We start from the raw sequence: 16,996 nt of genomic DNA on the forward strand, positions 1-16,996 counted from the left end.
GGACACTTTTTTCCTTCAGGGAAAGGCAGAAGGCACACTCAAGGAGCTGGATGTTGCGGTGGGTGATAATGATGGTGACTGCGTTAATTTCCTAGTACCCAAAGCTTAAATAACAGAACTGTCTTGTCTCACAGTTCTGGAGGTCAGAAGTCCAAGATCAAAGTGTTGGCAGGGTTGGTTCCTTCTCAAGGTTGTGAGGAAGAATCTTCCCTCTTAAGCTTCCTTATGTTTCACACTGTCTTCCCTTTATGTTTGTCTGTCTCTGTGTCCACACCTTCCCTTTGATAAGGACACAGTCACATTGGGTTCAAGTTCACCCTAAGGACCTCCTCTTAGTAAGGCCATCTGCAAAGACGTGTTTCCTGAAAAGGTCACAATCGCAGGTACGAGGGGTTCGGCCTTGAGCATCTTTTGGGAGGGGACACGATTTGACACATAACAATGATAATTTTGTTGATATCTGACACTATTGATTAGTTCTTATGATGTGCCAGGCACTGAGGATGATCTCACTTAATAGCCATTTATTTCATCTTCCTAACAACCCTCCAAAGTAGCTACATATATTATTCCCATTTTGCAGATAAGGCAAACAAAGTACAGAAAGGTTAAGTGACCTGCTCAAGGACGCACAGGAAGTAGCTGGGTCAGGACTCCAATTCTGGCGGGCTGGCTCCAGCATCCAGGGGCCTGTCTGGTCCCTTCTCTCTCATCCAGGGCTCTGGGAGGGCTTAGTCTCCTAGTCCACGTGAACCTTCTGGCCTCTCTGGCCTGTGGGGTCCCTTCCTGTTTTCCTGAGTCTAGACTGCTCTTTCGGGGGCGATATCCCTCGGCAGCACTGGGGGAGCTCGTCTCCCAGGGCCGGGCTGAGGCAGTGATGTGCTTTGTCAGGCTGGTGAGGTTTTGCAAGGCAGGGGCTGTAAGCCAGCAGATGAAGAAGTGACTATGGGAAGTGGGGAAGGAGGTATTGGCATCAGATTCCTGTGCCCAGCTCCTGAACACAGGGGGTCACTGGCCGGCAGCAGGTGAGGGCTCCACCGGCACACTGCCTGGCTGCGCCTTTTGCGGGTGAACAGGCTGGCATTCACACCTTATTCTCTTCCCCTCCCAGCCCCAGAGTTGTCCCAGGTGGAACAAAACCAATGAATTAACCAACTCACTGGCCAAGCACAGAGCCCACCTGCCAATGTGGAGGAGACGCAGAGGGAGGGGAGGAGAGAAGGGAATATTTTATAATTTTCTTGTTCTTGCTGTGTGTGTGTGTGTGTGTGTGTGTGTGTATGTGTCTTTTTAAAGGGCCATGCCTGCAGCATATGGATGTTCCCAGGTTGGAGTCAAATCAGAGCTGCAATTGCCAGCCTACGCCAGAGCCACAGCAACATGGGATCTGAGCTGCGTCTGTGACCCACACCATACCTCATGGCAACACTGGATCCTTAACCTACTGAACAAGGCCAGGGATCGAACCCGAATCCTCTCGGATACTAGTCGGGTTCATTTGCTGAGCCATGATGGGAACTCCTTGTTTTTGTTGTTAAACAAATGGGCACCATTTTTCTTTTTCTTTTTATAGTCGAACCTGTGGCATATGGAAGTTCATGCCAGCAATTGACTCAGAGCTGCAGTTGCAACCTAGGCTGCAGGCTGTGGCAATGTCAGACACTTAGCCCACTGATTGAGGCCAGGGATCTAATCCACATCCTCACAGAGACAATGTTGGGTCTTTAACCCCTGAGCCACAATGGGAACTCCATAGACATGAGGGCTGTTAAAAAAAGTTTTCTAAGACAAAAATTAATCTTTTACTTTTTTCTTTTCTTCTTTTTTTTTGCTTTTTAGGGCCACATGTGTGGCATATGCATGTTCCCAGGCTAGGGGTCGAATTGGAGCTACAGCTGCCAGCCTACACCACAGCCACAGCAATGCAGTATTCTTAACCCACTGAGAGAGGCCAGGGATCGAACTCACAGCCTCACGGATACTAGTCAGATTCATTTCCGCTGAGCCACGACAGGAGCTGCCTTACTTTTTTCTTGAAAGAGAATTATCCCTGAAAATAGATAGTTACTGTCAGCCAAGTCATATTTCTGGCAGAAAAAAATACACTGCAATCTGTGCTCACATTTTTCCTTGAAAGCCATGTGATAAGTGTTTGAGGGCAGAGTGAATATTAGCATCCCCTTATCACGCAGTGTAGACACCATTTGAACATGTGGCTCTGGAAAGGGTTTCCACTCACTCTTTAGGGTCTTCTAGGTTGGGCCTAATAGATGGTTAAGAATGACGGCGCCCAGACCAGCAAGCTCGTCAGAGCCCAGGAGAGCTCAGCTCCACCACTGATGGGCCACAAGCCCTGGGGAAGGTCACTTCACTTGGGGGCTCACTCTACCCATTCCAGAAGGAAAACTACAGCCCTGAGCTTATAGCAGCGTGGCCTGGATATACACAAGGCCAAGTGCCAAATCCGACTAGGAACCATGAGGTTGCGGGTTCGATTCCTGGCCTCGCTCAGTGGGTTAAGGATCCAGCGTTGCTGTGAGCTGTGGGGTAGGTCACAGACACGGCTCGGATCCCATATTGCTGTGGCTGTGGTGTAGGCCGGCAGCTGTAGCTCCGATTAGACCCCTAGCCTGGGAACCTCCATATGCCACAGGTGTGGCTCTATAAAAACAAAAAACAAAGCAAAACAAAAAAACACATAAGGCTAAGTCCACACAGATCTTGAGATGCTCGGCAATATTGAGCTGCCTTTTTTATTTTTTTAAGGGTTGTACCTGTGGCAAACGCAAGTTCAGGCCAGGGGCTGAAATTGGAACTGAATCAGAGCTGCAGCTGCCAGCCTACTCCACACCCACAGCAATGTTGGATCTGAGCTACACCTGCAACACACCACAGATCATGCCAGATCCTTAACCCACTGAGCGAGGCCAGGGATCGAATCTGCATCCTCATGGATACTGGCTGGGCTTGTAACCCACTGAGCCACAACGGGAACTCCCCGAGCTGCTACTTTACTGTGGCTTTGTGACTGGCTGTGGTTTCCTTTTGAATCTTATGAAAACTAAGAACGCTCTGAAAAAAAATACTCAAATGTTCATGAACACAAGATTTTGAATGCAGTTTTAGGTGAGGCTTGTGGACAACTAGGATTCATATACCACAAGATAAGATACCCTTATTCAGATATTTTTTTAAAATGCAAACATAAAGACAAAAATCCTTTGCAGACTCTGGGGTAGACTCTTGCCAGAATAGCTGATGGCCATGGGCCCCTCCCCTGCCCTTGAGCTGACCAGCACCCGGACCCCACCCCCACGCCTGCCACCAGCCCTGGGTCCTTAGTTCCAGGGCCAAGATGCCTGATTCCTGATGGCTCGGGGGAGGGCAAGTGTAACAGCTGGAGGGAGTCCCCAGGATGCTCTGTCTTTGGGTCGGGTTGCGGAACTCGGAGGGGAACGGCTATAGACTCAGATGATGTGGCCACTTCTAGAGCAGGGATAACTCAGCCAAAAGAATCCATCCCTCTCAGGTCATATGCTGGCTTCCAGTCACTGCTGACAGTGACTATGGTTGGGTCCCCTCCACTGAGCCCGAGCAAAGGCCAGGCCCCTCCCATCAAAACACGCGGATATTTAGACAGCATGAGGACTGAACCAGAGGGTGTCTGGGACCCACTCGTGGAAGGAAAAGAAAGAGATAGCAAAGGTAGCCTGTGAAGTGACCGAGGGGGTCTTTGAGCAGAGGAGAAAGCTGAGACCAAGGACCCTCACTGGACAGTAGAGGGGCTAAGAGCACAGACTTAGGAGAATCCAACCTGAGCTGGGCCCCAGCTGGTCACTTGTCAGACATTGGACCCTGGAGGATTTACTTAATCACTCCGAGCCTCAATTTCCTCATCTGTAAAGTGGGAACAGTGATGGCCAACTCACATGATCATCACGAGGATTAGCTGTGACCATATATGCAAAATACTTCACACAATGACAGGCTCTGGAGGGGCTTAAAATGGTACCTGCTTTGTCATCACCATTGTCACCATTCTCACCTTCAGCTGCCTTCCTCTATTCAGCTCACAGCAGTCACTGAGGCTGATGCAGAGGAGGTAGTGTTGGGAGCCAACATCCCCCAGTGTACCTCTGATCGTATGTATTCACAGGCTTAAAATCCTGCCACTTCTTCCCCACCCTCTCAGAAAGCATTCCAGGACTTAGAATCTGCTAGCTGTTTAGCACTCTCCATCCCACCCCCCGGGCCACCACATCCCCCTCACCACTGGTGCCACATTCCAGCCACCCTTAATGATTTGCAGGTCACAAAGGGACTTTGAGGGTGCTTCTTCCTCTGGCATGAGGGTTCCCCACTCTTTGCCTGAAGACCTCTTAGTCGTCTTTAACAATCTGCTCAGACATCACCACTTCCAGGAAGCCTTCCCAGACCACCCCTCCCTGAATTTTAAAGGTGTTCCCATGGGCAGTTGGTATCACAGTTTTTCTCGTTTCCTTAACTGAATCTTTTTTTTTCTTTTTAGGCCAGGGCTAGGGGCTGAATCAGAGCTACAGCTGCCGGCCTACACCACATCTCACAGCAATGCCGGATCCTTAACCCACTGAGTGACACCAGCGATAAAACCCACATCTTCCTGGATACTTGTCTGTCTCATTACCGCAGAGCCACAATGGGAACTCCTTAACTGAGTCTTTTTTTTTTTTTTTTTTTTTTGTCTTTTTGCCCTTTCTTGGACTGCTCCCACAGCATATGGAGGTTCCCAGACTAGGGGTCAAATCGGAGCCATAGCCGCTGGCCTACTCCAGAGCCACAGCAATGTGGCTTCCGAGCCGTGTCTGCAACCTACACCACAGCTCAAGGCAACGCCGGATCGTTAACCCACTGAGCAAGGGCAGGGATTGAACCCACAACCTCATGGTTCCTAGTCGGATTCGTTAACCACTGCGCCATGACGGGAACTCCAACTGAGTCTTCTTGTTGTTTGTTAGCACTGTCTGATACCTAAGCAGGTCCTTGATAAAGTGAGTTAGCAAGTGACTGATTAAACGAATGCATGAAAGCAAGACTAGGAAGGCGGCAGTGAGTTTAGCCACCGTCAACAGGAAGTTTTTCACACTGGGAGGCTCTCGTAAGAGGTAGTTCAATAGCTTTGGGTAAACTGAAAATCCATTTATCTAAAATTCCTTTTCCGAAGAACAGGCAGGATCACGCATCTAACACTTCCTTTACAGTATAATAGCTGATGGGCCTTAAGCATTTTCATTTTTTAGGCAGCTTTTGTTCTTCAGAATGCTTTTGAGTATTTTTCAGGTTTTTAGCCTACTCAACTAAGGGCATTTCTGCATTTCTTGACGAAAATAGTCCTTAAAATTCTAAAAAAACAAAACAATGACAACAAAAAACCCTAGCTAAATTGGGGAAAAAGGCACTCGAAAATGAAAAAGCAAGTACTTAAAGGAATCTGAAATTGGCCCACTGGATCTGGAATTTACATTTTATAAACACAGTCATCCAAAGTGTCACATGAAGCAAATTAAGTATCTAAGAATTCCTTTCAGAAGATTGGCTTTTTCTCAGGTAACCAAAGGCAATGATGAAAATTTCTATCCTAAAGAAAAATGAGCGGAAGGCACCAGGGCACCTCTGGACCAGATCCCTAAAAAGCAGCTTGGGGCTCTGCACAGGCGCAGGTGCACGCACTCTGCTCCAGCCGGAAGAGGGACGGCTGGCCTCGGTGCCCAGCCAGCCTACGCTTCTGCAAGAGGAACCCAGCCCACTTGCTCGCCTTCTTCCCACTTTCCGCTTCTTCCAGCCATCGCTATAATTTGTAGGTGCCAGCATCTTCCTGTTCTATTTCTGCTGAACAAGGAGGAAGCCTGGCCGTCCAGGATTTAGATTCCATATCCCTCTGATCTCTAACATTGTGAATCGAAAAGAACAGAGGATAAAAATGGTTTTTATCTCGTTTTTTTTTTTTAAACTTGGGGAGACGCTTCCCAGTAAAAGCAACTCATATGCATAAGCACCAACATGCATATTCAACCAGCTGATGAACTGGCTTCTGAGCACAACTCATATTTGAGGCACCACTTGCTCCCCATTTGCACAGGGGCTGCATGTGTACATGCACATACACATGTGTGTTAACAGAAATGGTGTGTATTGTTAAACCAGTGGGATGATGGATGAATTACATGGACACCGTCGAGCTTTCTGGAAAACTGATTGCCTCAGGGGTAAGTGTGCTGTGCTTAGGCTAGAGAACCAAGTGAGGTTTCAGATGTCTCCTCTCTGTTGTTTAAAAACAAGTCACTTGAGGGAAAACAAGTGCAAGAACCTTACAGGGCAAATGCCTTCAGTCTTGTTAAGAGGATTGGTTCAAATATTAAAGACACATGAAGTGGGTAGGCATGAAGGGCAATGTTAATAGGAATAATGTGAACATGTGTAATACTGTGACCTGTACTTTGTCTAAAGTTTCTATTTCAAATTACAAGGTCCGAAGCTAACTCAGGTAAAAGGAAAAAATTTTAATTCCATGGATAGTTTCCTTAGAGTAAGAAATTTCATAATAAAGTATATGGGAAAAAAAGTTGCTTGACTCTGCTCCTTGGGGTCTGCATCGATTTTAGAATAACCTGGAAGCCAAAGCAACCTGAGAAAGAAAAACAGAGCTGGAGGAATCTGGCTCCCTGACTTCAGACTACACTACAAAGCTATAGTCATCAAAATATTATGGTACTGGCCCCAAATCAGAAATACAGATCAATGGAACAGGCTAGAAAGTCCAGAAATAAACCCATGTACCTATGGTCAATGAGTCTATGACAAAGGGGCAAGAATATACAATGGAGAAAAGACAGTCTCTTCAATACGTGGTGCTGTATAAACTGGACAGCTACATGTAAAAGAATGAAATTAGAACTTTCTCTAACATCTTACACAAAAATAAACCCCAAATGGATTGTAGACTTAAATGTAAGACCAAATACTATAAAACTCTCAGAGGAAAACATGGGCAGGACACTCTCGGCCACAAATCACAGCAATGTCTTTTTGGATCCACCTCCTAGAATAATGAAAATAAAACCAAAAATAAACAAATGGGACCTAACTAAACTTCAAAGCTTTTGCACAGCAAAAGAAACCATAAACAAAACAAAAAGACAACCCACAGAATTGGAGAAAATATTTGCAAACAATGCAACTGGGAAGGGGTTAATCTCTAAAATATACATTCATCTCCTGCAGCTCTCTATCAAAAAAACAAACAACCCCATCAAAAAAATGGGCAGATAATCTAAAGAGACATTTCTTCAAAGAAGACATACAGATGCCCAAAAAGTACATGAAAAGATGCTCAACATCTCTAAGTATTAGAGAGATACAAATCAAAACGACAATAAATAAGGGTTCACCTCATACTGGTAAGAATGGCCATCGTCAAGAAGTTTACAAGCAATAAATGCTGGAGAGGGTGTGGAGAAAAGGGAACCTTCCTGAGTGTTGCTGGGCATGTAAACTGGTACAACCACTATGGAAAAAAGTATAGGGGTTCCTTAAAAAACTAAAAGTAGAACTCCCATATGTTCTAGCATTCCCACACCTGGGCATATATCCAGAGAACCATAATTTGAAAAGATACATGCACCCCAATATTCGCTATGGAACTATTTACAATAGCCAAGACATGGAAGCCACGTACATGTCCACAGACAGATGAATGAATAAGGAAGATGTGATACACACACACACACACACACACACACACACACACACACACACACACAAATGAAATAATGCCATCTGTAGCAAAACTGGATAGACCTAGAGATTATCATACTAAGTCAGACGGAGAAAAACAAATATATGATATCACTTATATGTGGAATCTTAAAAAAAATGGTACAAATGAACTTATTTAAAAACAAAAACAGTCACAGACATAGAAAACAAACTTAGGGTTACCAAAGGGGAAAGATGGGGGTGGGCGGATAAAGTAGGAATACGGGATTAACATATATACATTACTATATATAAAATAGATAATCAACAGGGACCTACTGTGTAGCACAGGGACCTCTACTCAGCAATTTATAATAACCTATATGGGAAAAGAGTCTGGAAACAAATTGGACATATGTATAGGTATAAATATATCATGTGAATCACGTTGCTGTACACCTGAAACTAATAAACCCACACTGTAAACCAGCTATAATATAAAATAAAAATTAAACTAAACCAAAAAACATCAACAAAAAAGAATAACTGGGAACCAGGGTTTAGAGGCAGGATTTAGGTATCCTCAAACCTCTACAGGTGCGTAACATTGTATGTATGTGAGCATATTTCTGGGCCTCCTTTTTTTTTTTTTTCCCTATTTCCTTCTCACTGAAGGTACAGCCTCAGGAATGGAGATGCACATGCTGATGCAATGTGCACCAGCCCGCAAAGTGCCATGATGGCAGGGTCAGCTTGCCCATTTGGTCTTCCTGTTTTCTGAGCTGGCCTGTCCCTGTTTTTTCTGGGACGGTCCCTCCCTGTTATTTTCCTCGCGTAATCCCAGGCTTGCTTCTGCTGGCCTCTTGGCCACTACCCAGCAACAGGGTTCAGCCTGCAGTGCTGTCTGGGCACAGAGCCCCACATTAGGCGGCGAGTGAGAGAGGCTGATGCTGGGCACAGGTGCTCCAGAGCCAGGGCGAGCCTCTTGGGCTTCTGGCTGAGGCTGTTTGGGGTGGGGTGGACAGGTTCCTTCTTTGATCCCTTCTTTGTTGTTACAAAAGAGGGCCTCGTCCAGCTGCCCGTTTTCTCCCATCAGCCCGGTTATCAGCAACCACAGGCAGAGAGTAGAGACAAGGCCCATTGCAGAGTATGACAATAGCCTTCTAGGACCAGTGGCGTTAACATGGTTTCCAGATTCCACTGTTTCATGCTCTCCTGATCACTTCTTGTGAAAGAGAATTCATTTCCGAATGTGCCTTTTTTTTTTTTTAATTTATTTTCGGCCACACCCACAGCATATGAATGTTCCCCGGGGGCCAAGGATGAAACCTGAATCCTCACCTACATGATGTCGGGTTCTTAACCCTCTGAGCCATAATGGGAACTCCCCGGATTAAGTGGCTTCTTTCAGCAGTTCCACTGAGGAGAGGATCCCCGAATGCCCGGCAAATCTCAGCTCGCCAGCCTTCACCTCCCCAGAGGGGGCTCGTGCCATCTGAAGGCCCCTCCCCCTCCAGGTATTTCCACCATAGCACCTGCCTGTGTTCCTGGGACACTCACATCTGGCTGGAGCTGCCGTGTTTAATGTCAGTCACTCACTATTAGGATCTAAGTTCCATGGAAAGAGGAACAAGTCTAGCTTGGCCACGGCTCTATCCTCAGGACAAAGAACAGTGCTCGGCAAAGGTTAGATGTTCAATAGATATTCACTGAATAATCGACTAGTTCGACTTAAGAGACATGATTCTAGGTTCCTGTACCTGAGTCCAAAAAGCATCCATGTGGATATAGAATAGATACAGGTCACAGAAATGGATACAAAGGACAGAGCAGTTTCAGTTGTCCCTCATCTCAGAATCAATAACAGGTTGGTAGAATCTTCAGAAAAGCTTTTGTCTTATGCTGCCATGATGCAAGTACAGTTTCTAGTTTTCAATATTCAACATGCAATGAATAATCATGACACCTGGTACCAGACCCTGTTTGAGATGCTAGAATTAAAATAACTGAAGGAGATCCCATTGTGGCTCAACGGAAATGAATCTGACTAGCATCCATGAGGACGCAGGTTTGATTCCTGGCCTTGATCAGTGGGTTATGGATCTGGTGTTGCTGTGGCTGTGGTATAGGCCGGTGGCTACAGCTCTGATTGGATCCCTAGCCTGGAAACCTCCATATGCCATGGGTGCGGCTTTAAAAGATCAAAAAAAAAAAAAAAAAAAAAAAAAAGCAACCCTGCAGAGTCCTGAGGCTGGAGGGGAGCAGAGAAGGGTGCTCTGAAAAGAAGGCCCAGAGGCAGGCAGAGGCCATGGTGGGAGGAGGCTGCAGCCGTAGTGCCTCTGTATGGATTAGCCCACGGCAAGGGAGGCTCTCAGTTGTAAGTAAGTGTGAGAGGGAAGGGCCCTGGCACAGGCTGGGGTGAGGTGGCTCTAAGAACTGAGGATACTCGGTTTGGAGAAGAGTGGCCCTAGGGGAGGGCCCGTGGAGGAGGCCTGAGCCTGATTTGCTCGTAGATTCTATGTGGCACAGGAGCTAGAGGCACCACTGGTGGGAGAGCACTTCAAGGGGGTGGGTTTTGGATTCCCTGGGAGCCAAAGCTTCAGGGACTCAGGTAGGCTGCGGGGGAGGGGCAAATCCTCATCACTGGGGACCTTTCCGTGCAGGCTGAATTTTATGTGTGTGTGTGTTTTTGCCATTTCTTAGGCCGCTCCCGTGGCATATGGAGGTTCCCAGGCTGGGGGTCCAATCGGAGCTGTAGCCACTGGCCTACGCCAGAGCCACAGCAACTCGGGATCCGAGCCACGTCTGCGACCTACACCACAGCTCTCGGCAACACCAGATCCTCAATCCACTGAGCAAGGCCTGGGATCAAACCCTCGACCTCATGGTTACTGGTCGGATTTAGTTCTGCTGTGCCACGACAGGACCTCCAAATAAGTCCTCTTTGGAATCTTCCTAGGGCCTGTTAACTCTTCAGGGGGTACTTTTTGCACAAAGGACGAGCGGCAGGCCAGACTGCTCCTTAAGCCCCCAATTCTTTGAGCCACTCTCTCTGCAGATGATTGAGCATGAGGTCAGTCAGAATGCAGCCAAGCCACTGAGCCACAGCAGATTCCGGGTCTCTGTTGCCAAACTCAGGTCACACGGCTTTGAAAACAGGTCCATTTGATCCTTTTAGGGGGTGGGGATTAACACGTCTGTCAGGCTGTTACAATGCATCACTGTGCAGAAGAGCTGAGAGTTCCCTCACCATATTAGGGGCAGTGAGGAGTAGGCTTGCTGATTAAAAAAGAACATCTTGCTCAGAAAGCTGATTGCTCACTAAACAGATCCTGAACGCTGCTGACAGAAAGGGTGGAAACGAGGCAGAAATGACCATTTCATCAGAAATTCCACCCGCTCTGACCGTGGCAGGTGTTACAACAGCAGAAACAGTCACAGCCAGGCGTTCCCATTGTAGTGCAGTGGCAATGAACCTGACTAGTATCCAGAAGGATGTGGGTTCGATTCCTGGCCTTGCTCAGTGGGTCGGGGATCCCACGTTGCCGTGAGCTGTGGTGTAGGTTGCAGACGTGGCTCAGGTCCTGTGTTGCTGTGGCTGTGGTGTAGGCTGGCACAGCTACAGCTCCAGTTTGACCCCATGGGAACTTCCATATGCTGTGGATGCGGCTCTTAAAAAAAATAAAAAAGAAAATAAAAGAAACAGTCACAGCCAATGACCAGTAACTCCCCTGTTCAAGAACCTACCTACTGTGGCCCCCTAGACACTTGGGTCCCTTTTCTTTGTTGGGTGTCTGGAGACCCACAGGGACTGGGCCCTCTCTACATTGCCTGGCCACCCCAACACCAAGCCAGTTCTCCTGCCTGGAATCAAGCCATCAGACCACAAGGCTTATAAAGCTCCTGCCCTATGCTGCTCAGATCTGGGAAGGCTCAGACTTTGTCCTCAAGAAATTCCCATTGGCTTGAGGAAGCAAGTGGAAAGCAGTCAGCAGTTTTCCTAGTGTGGCACCTCAGAATACAGATTGTGGATGAGGGAAGGGCCTAGAACAGCAGGTAGGGCCTGGAACAGCAGGTAGGGCTTCATGGCAGGCAAGAAGGAAGGGGGCTCGTGGGCTGGCCAAGTGGATACGTATGTACGCGTGAGCACGTGGAGGTGGGAGACAGGACCCTGGTACCTCCCTTCTCCCCCTCCCCCCACTGCCAGGCATGGCTGGTGCACTGCCTGGGCTCTGTGCCCTCATGGTGAACAGTCCCCCACAAGAGCTGGCATCCTACATGAACCCCGCACTCATATCTCTATTCTGCTTTCCCCAAACCACAGAAAGATGCTAGCTGTATGCAGACGTGGCACAGAGCTGAAGACAGACACCCAAGAGGCCAGTCTCCATCGTGCGGGGTGGGGGGTGGGGGGAAGATGCTGCAGGGTCCCTGTCCCCCAGCAAGACTGTTCAGAGGCCCCTTGGCCCTGAGGGCAGAGCTTCCATTGCCTGCAGCAGTAACCAGGCCAGCAGTGCACCCTTTTCTGGCTTTTCTCCCTCCACGGTTGCTCTATCTCAGGCTCTGTTTGGGGCAATCCACGAAGGTAAGGGTTTTGTCTTATAGGTTCTTAGAGTTAACAGGCTCTGCTTCATCAGCAGGATTAGAGCTCCCAGCAGCAGGAAAGTCCCTGCCTTTCCCTGAAGTCCCTCTCCTTGGAAGCCTCAGCCTTGCCTGTGAGGCAGGAGCTCAGAAAGGGTTAATAATAACATCCACAGCCCCCGTTACTGAGGGCTAGTGCCAGGCACCCTGCTAAGAAGCACCTTCTCTCCCTTGTCTGATTTAAGACTCACAGCCACACCGCCCCATCACCTAAAGGAAAAAGCAAGGGCTTTTCTCACTCTGATCCCTGGCTAGTAAATAATAAATGGCCAAGGTAGGGTTTGAACTTGGGCCTGTGAAACCAAGAGGGCTCAACCACTGGGCATTTGTGTGGGGAGTGAGATGGGACCTGGCGGGAGGTTGTGGAGGAGAAAGATACTACAGGTGTCGTTGTCTTGACAACATGCCTTCCCAGACTGCCCCAGCCCTGGGAGCCACGCTCCCTGCTAGCCACGCTCCCTGGTGGTCCCCCAGAGCCACCCTCAATTACCTGGAGCCTGGAAAGCAGTGCAGACTCTTGCGTGATTAAGTGTTGTTTGGACACCAGAGAACACATGCCCTTTAGGCATCGGGAGCAGCACCCTGGCCGCCCAGGAGTAGGAGAGGTCTCCCTGCTGCCCGCACCCACATCCGAGCATGGCAGTCCAGGACAGGCAGAAGGAGTGGGTGCAGAGAAGCAGGCAGGTGGGGATGGAAAGCACTGGGAAGCCTAGTCAGGGTCCTGGCCCATCCTTCCCCCTCCTGCCTCAGGTCTCCCGTTCAGATCATATCACCGAGGACACAGTACCTGAGTTCCTGGCTTCAGAGATGGCACAAGGTCTTTGATCATTTTGGCTTCCGAGACAGTGACCCCGCCCACCACGAAGAGGATCAGGAGAGGGTGGTCGCTGGGATGAGGCCGGCTCACCTGCAAAACAAACCACCACCAGGGTCAGAGGTATCTTCAGGTGAGAGGAACAACACTCAGAGAGACTATGATGTGTTAGGGGGTCAGGTGTGGTAGGGTCTGTGAACCCACCGGCCAGGAACATGGATAGCACGTCACCTGCCTACGTCCCTTTAAATAAGCATGTTTTGGAGTTCCCGTTGTGGCTCAGCAGGCTAAGAACCTGACTAGTATGCCTGAGGTTGTGGGTTCAATCTCTGGCCTTGCTCGGTGGGTTAAGGATCCGGTGTTGCCATGAGCTGCGGTGTAGGTCACAGATGCAGCTCAGATCTGGTGTTGCTGTGGCTGTGGTGTAGTCCAGCAGCTATAGCTCTGATTGGACCCCTAGCCTGGGAACCTCCATATGCCAAGGGTGCAACCCTAAAAGACAGGAGAAAAAAAGCCCATTTTATTGAAGGAAGAGTTAAAGAAGTGGGGGCTACCAAGCAAAGAGAGAAGACTGAAGGGCCACTTTCCCTTCCCATTCAATCTGCAGGTCTCAGCACAAACACGCTCCTGCCTTACAGAGCTCTGTGCATCTGTGCGTTTCCTCCCAAGCACCTGCCATGCCTGAGCTCATTGTCCTTGTTTGTTCATCTATTTGTTTCTTTGATGGCGTCTCCTCTATTGGAACATAAATTCCATGAGGCCTGATTTTGTCTGCCTGGGTCACTGCAGAATTCCCAGAGTACCCAGTGCAGTTTCTGGTACAGAGTAGGTGCTTAATAAGTGCCTGTGGAGTGGGCAGACGGTCAAAGCCCTAGGGAGGGAGTGCCAAGGGCGTACAAAGATGCAGGAGCCCAGCGCCCACCCTCAAGTGCAGACCTCACACCTTTATCTTCTGCAAACCAGCCTCAGCTGAGGACTTGCTCTGCGTGGCACATGGCAGAATGTTGCAGAAAATTCCTCCTGGCGCCTTATGATTTCACCCGTGAGGCCAAGTATATAAAGAAGTAAAATGAGGAGTTCCCATCATGGCTCAGTGGTTAACGAATCCGACTAGGAATCATGAAGTTTCGGGTTTGACCCTGGCCTTACTCAGTGGGTCGAGGATCCGGTGTTGCCGTGAGCTGCGGTGTAGGCCAGTGGCTACAGCTCCGATTGGACCCCTAGCCTGGGAACCTCCATATGCCGTGGGAGTGGCCCTAGAAATGGCAAAAAGCCCCCCCCCCCCAAAAAAAAAGAATTAAAATGAGAATGTCTTCCAGTAACATCTCAGGAAATGCACAATGCTAATATATAGACTGAGCGGCTAACTGAAGGGGACAAGAGGGGGTCCTGAAGACAGTGTGTTTTGAGTGCTCTCTGGAAGTGGGGGTTGGTTTGGTAAGGAGTGGGCAGAGGTGGTGTGAGCCAAGTTCTGCAAGCGAGTCTTCACCAGGCTGGGGAGCAGGGTGGAGGTCCAGACAGGGCACTATAGGAAGGATGCTGCCCGCTGCCCACAGAGCCACTGATGCCAGAGGTGGGAGAAACAGGCCTGACTCCAGCCGGGACAGGTGGACAAAGGCGGCCAGTGCAGGCACTCATTCACACCCACTAACACACAAGCCATCTTTGAGGCAAGGGACAGCCCTGGGGGGAGCAGCGGGGGGCAGCAGGCTGGGCGGAAGAGAGGAAGCCCTCAGTTCTTTCTTTTTTGCTTTTTTAGGGCTGCACCCATGGCATATGGAAGTTCCAGGCTAGGGGTTGAATCAGAGCTTCAGCTGCCAACCTACACCACAGCCACAGTAAGGCAGGATCCAGCCACGTCTGTGATCTATACCACAGCTCACGGCTATGCCAGATCCCACGGAGCAAGGCCAGGGATCGAACCCGAATCCTCATGGATGCTAGTTGGGTTCATTACCACAGGGCCACAGTGGGAACTCAACTCAGTTCTTTGGAATCCTTTGCCTAAATATACCCACTTTTCAATGTCTTATTTTAAAAACTCTTAAGAACCTAATACATTGTTTCCAGTTATGTAAGGTACTCCTCCGCTCTTGGAGAGGAAGCTCAGAATGGAGAGGGAGGGAAGGAGAGGAAAGACAGGCACACAGCTATATAAATGCTGAACACGGAGTTCCCGTTGTGGCACAGCTTAGACAAATTCGACTAGGAATCATGAGGTTGTGGGTCTGATCCCTGGCCTTGCTCAGTGGGTTAAGGATCGGAGAGCTGTGATGTAGGTTGCAGACGCAGCTCGGATCTGGCATTGCTGTGGCTGTGGAGTAGGCTGGCAGCAACAGCTCTGAATGGACCCCTAGCCTGGGAACCTCCATATGCCTTGGGTGCGGCCTAAAAAGACAAACAAAACAAAACAAAACAAAACAAAACAAAACAAAAAAACAAAAAAAAAACCCCCAAAAAACCAAAAACCAAAAAACACACAAAAAGGAAAGGTAGGTCTAAATTTTTTTCACAATGAGCATTGATGGTGAATCCTGGGAAAAGCTACAGAACTCTTTGATCTTTAGAAAAAGACTCTCAGCTCCCCATGCCACCCCTAGTGTTCTGCCTGGAGCTCCTTTCCCTTGACTGCATTTGCTGATGGCCTCCTTCCAGTCCAAGTGCCACACACCCACGGCTGTCCTGCTTGGGTCCCATGTTCCCCTGGTATTGCTCTCACTGCTATCACCAATGGCCATCATACGTAGGAGTCAATGGACACTCTTCTGTCTTCATTTAACGGGACATTGCTGTGGCATCAGTCACAGTTAAGGACACCCTTCTTGGCCACCACAAGAGCACACTCTCTCAGTTCTCCTTCTATCTTTCCAAGGGTTTCTTCTCAAATTTCCTCAGGGGTCCCTTTTCTTTGTCTGTGCTCTAAGTGTCAATGCTCCTTAGGGCTCCATCTCTGGCCCCTCGCTCTTCTCACTCGAGGACTCATCTACCCACAGGCCTTCAGTTATCTTTTATATACATTCCAAGTCTATGTCTTTAGCATCTCTATTGAGTTCCTGTGGCCATCCCCACCTGGATGCTTCCCGAGATCCCTAAACAGATTTCAATTTTTTTTTTTTTCTTTAGGGCTGCACCTGCGGCATATGGAGGTTCCCAGGCTAGGGGTCAAATCGGAGCTGTAGCTGCCGGCCTACACCACAGCCACAGCAATGCAGGATCCAGGCCACATCTGCAACTTACACCACAGCTCATGGATCTTTAACCCACTGAGCAAGGCCAGGGATCGAACCTGCGTCCTTATGGATACTAGTCCGATTCGTTTCCACTGAGCCACGATGGGAATACCCAGACTTCAAATTTGATGCTTGACCTTCTCCTAATCTATTCCTTCTCTTGACTTTCTAACAGCATCACCACCTTCACCATCACCCGAGCCAGACTCCTGAGAGTCACCCTGGACTTGGCTGTCTTGTTCATCTTCCAGATCAAGTCCTGTTAATTCTCCCCCCTCCAATTTACTGACTTGATTTGATTTCCATCATGCCTGTTCTGGGTGGGCTCTCATTCCTTCTTCACTAGATTATTGTTAACAGCCTCCTAATTTCTCTGCCTGTCTATGGTCTGGTAACACCCCTGCCCCCGCCCCCATTCATTCTCTTTATTCCTGCCTGAGAAAGCTTTCTAAAATGCATATATTCATTATTGAATATAGCAGGCATTATACTATTTTTTCTCTTGCATTACCTTATTTTATGCTCAAAAATCCTTAGCAGGCAAACACAACCATTGATGTATTTTGCAGATGAGGACACT

General features: G+C 48.6%; 1 protein-coding gene across 4 annotated transcripts in view; it reads right to left on the reverse strand.

Moving 5' to 3' along the window:
• The window catches only part of SCFD2 (sec1 family domain containing 2), a 430,084-nt gene that overhangs the window by 1,484 nt on the left and 411,604 nt on the right, over positions 1-16,996 (reverse strand). Inside the window, exons 8-9 of one of the 4 annotated variants that reach the window (XR_014812421.1) lie at positions 11,349-13,279; positions 1,237-1,889 (exon numbers count right to left, since the gene is read on the reverse strand). Coding sequence is in view for 1 of the 4 variants with exons in the window: in XM_003482381.5 (XP_003482429.3) it covers positions 13,160-13,279 (120 nt within the window). In the remaining 3 variants the exon portion in view is untranslated. Of the gene's footprint in view, positions 1-1,236; positions 1,904-8,370; positions 9,902-11,348; positions 13,280-16,996 lie in introns of those variants that run through there. The other 3 variants (XR_014812420.1, XR_014812419.1, XM_003482381.5) reach the window with 3 other exon arrangements.

This window comes from Sus scrofa, chromosome 8 (assembly GCF_054392235.1).
Source record: "Sus scrofa isolate SSC_HxYL_T2T_F1_AM1 chromosome 8, Sscrofa_HxYL_maternal_Yorkshire_Landrace_v2.0, whole genome shotgun sequence".
In the NCBI taxonomy this organism is placed as follows: domain Eukaryota; kingdom Metazoa; phylum Chordata; class Mammalia; order Artiodactyla; family Suidae; genus Sus; species Sus scrofa.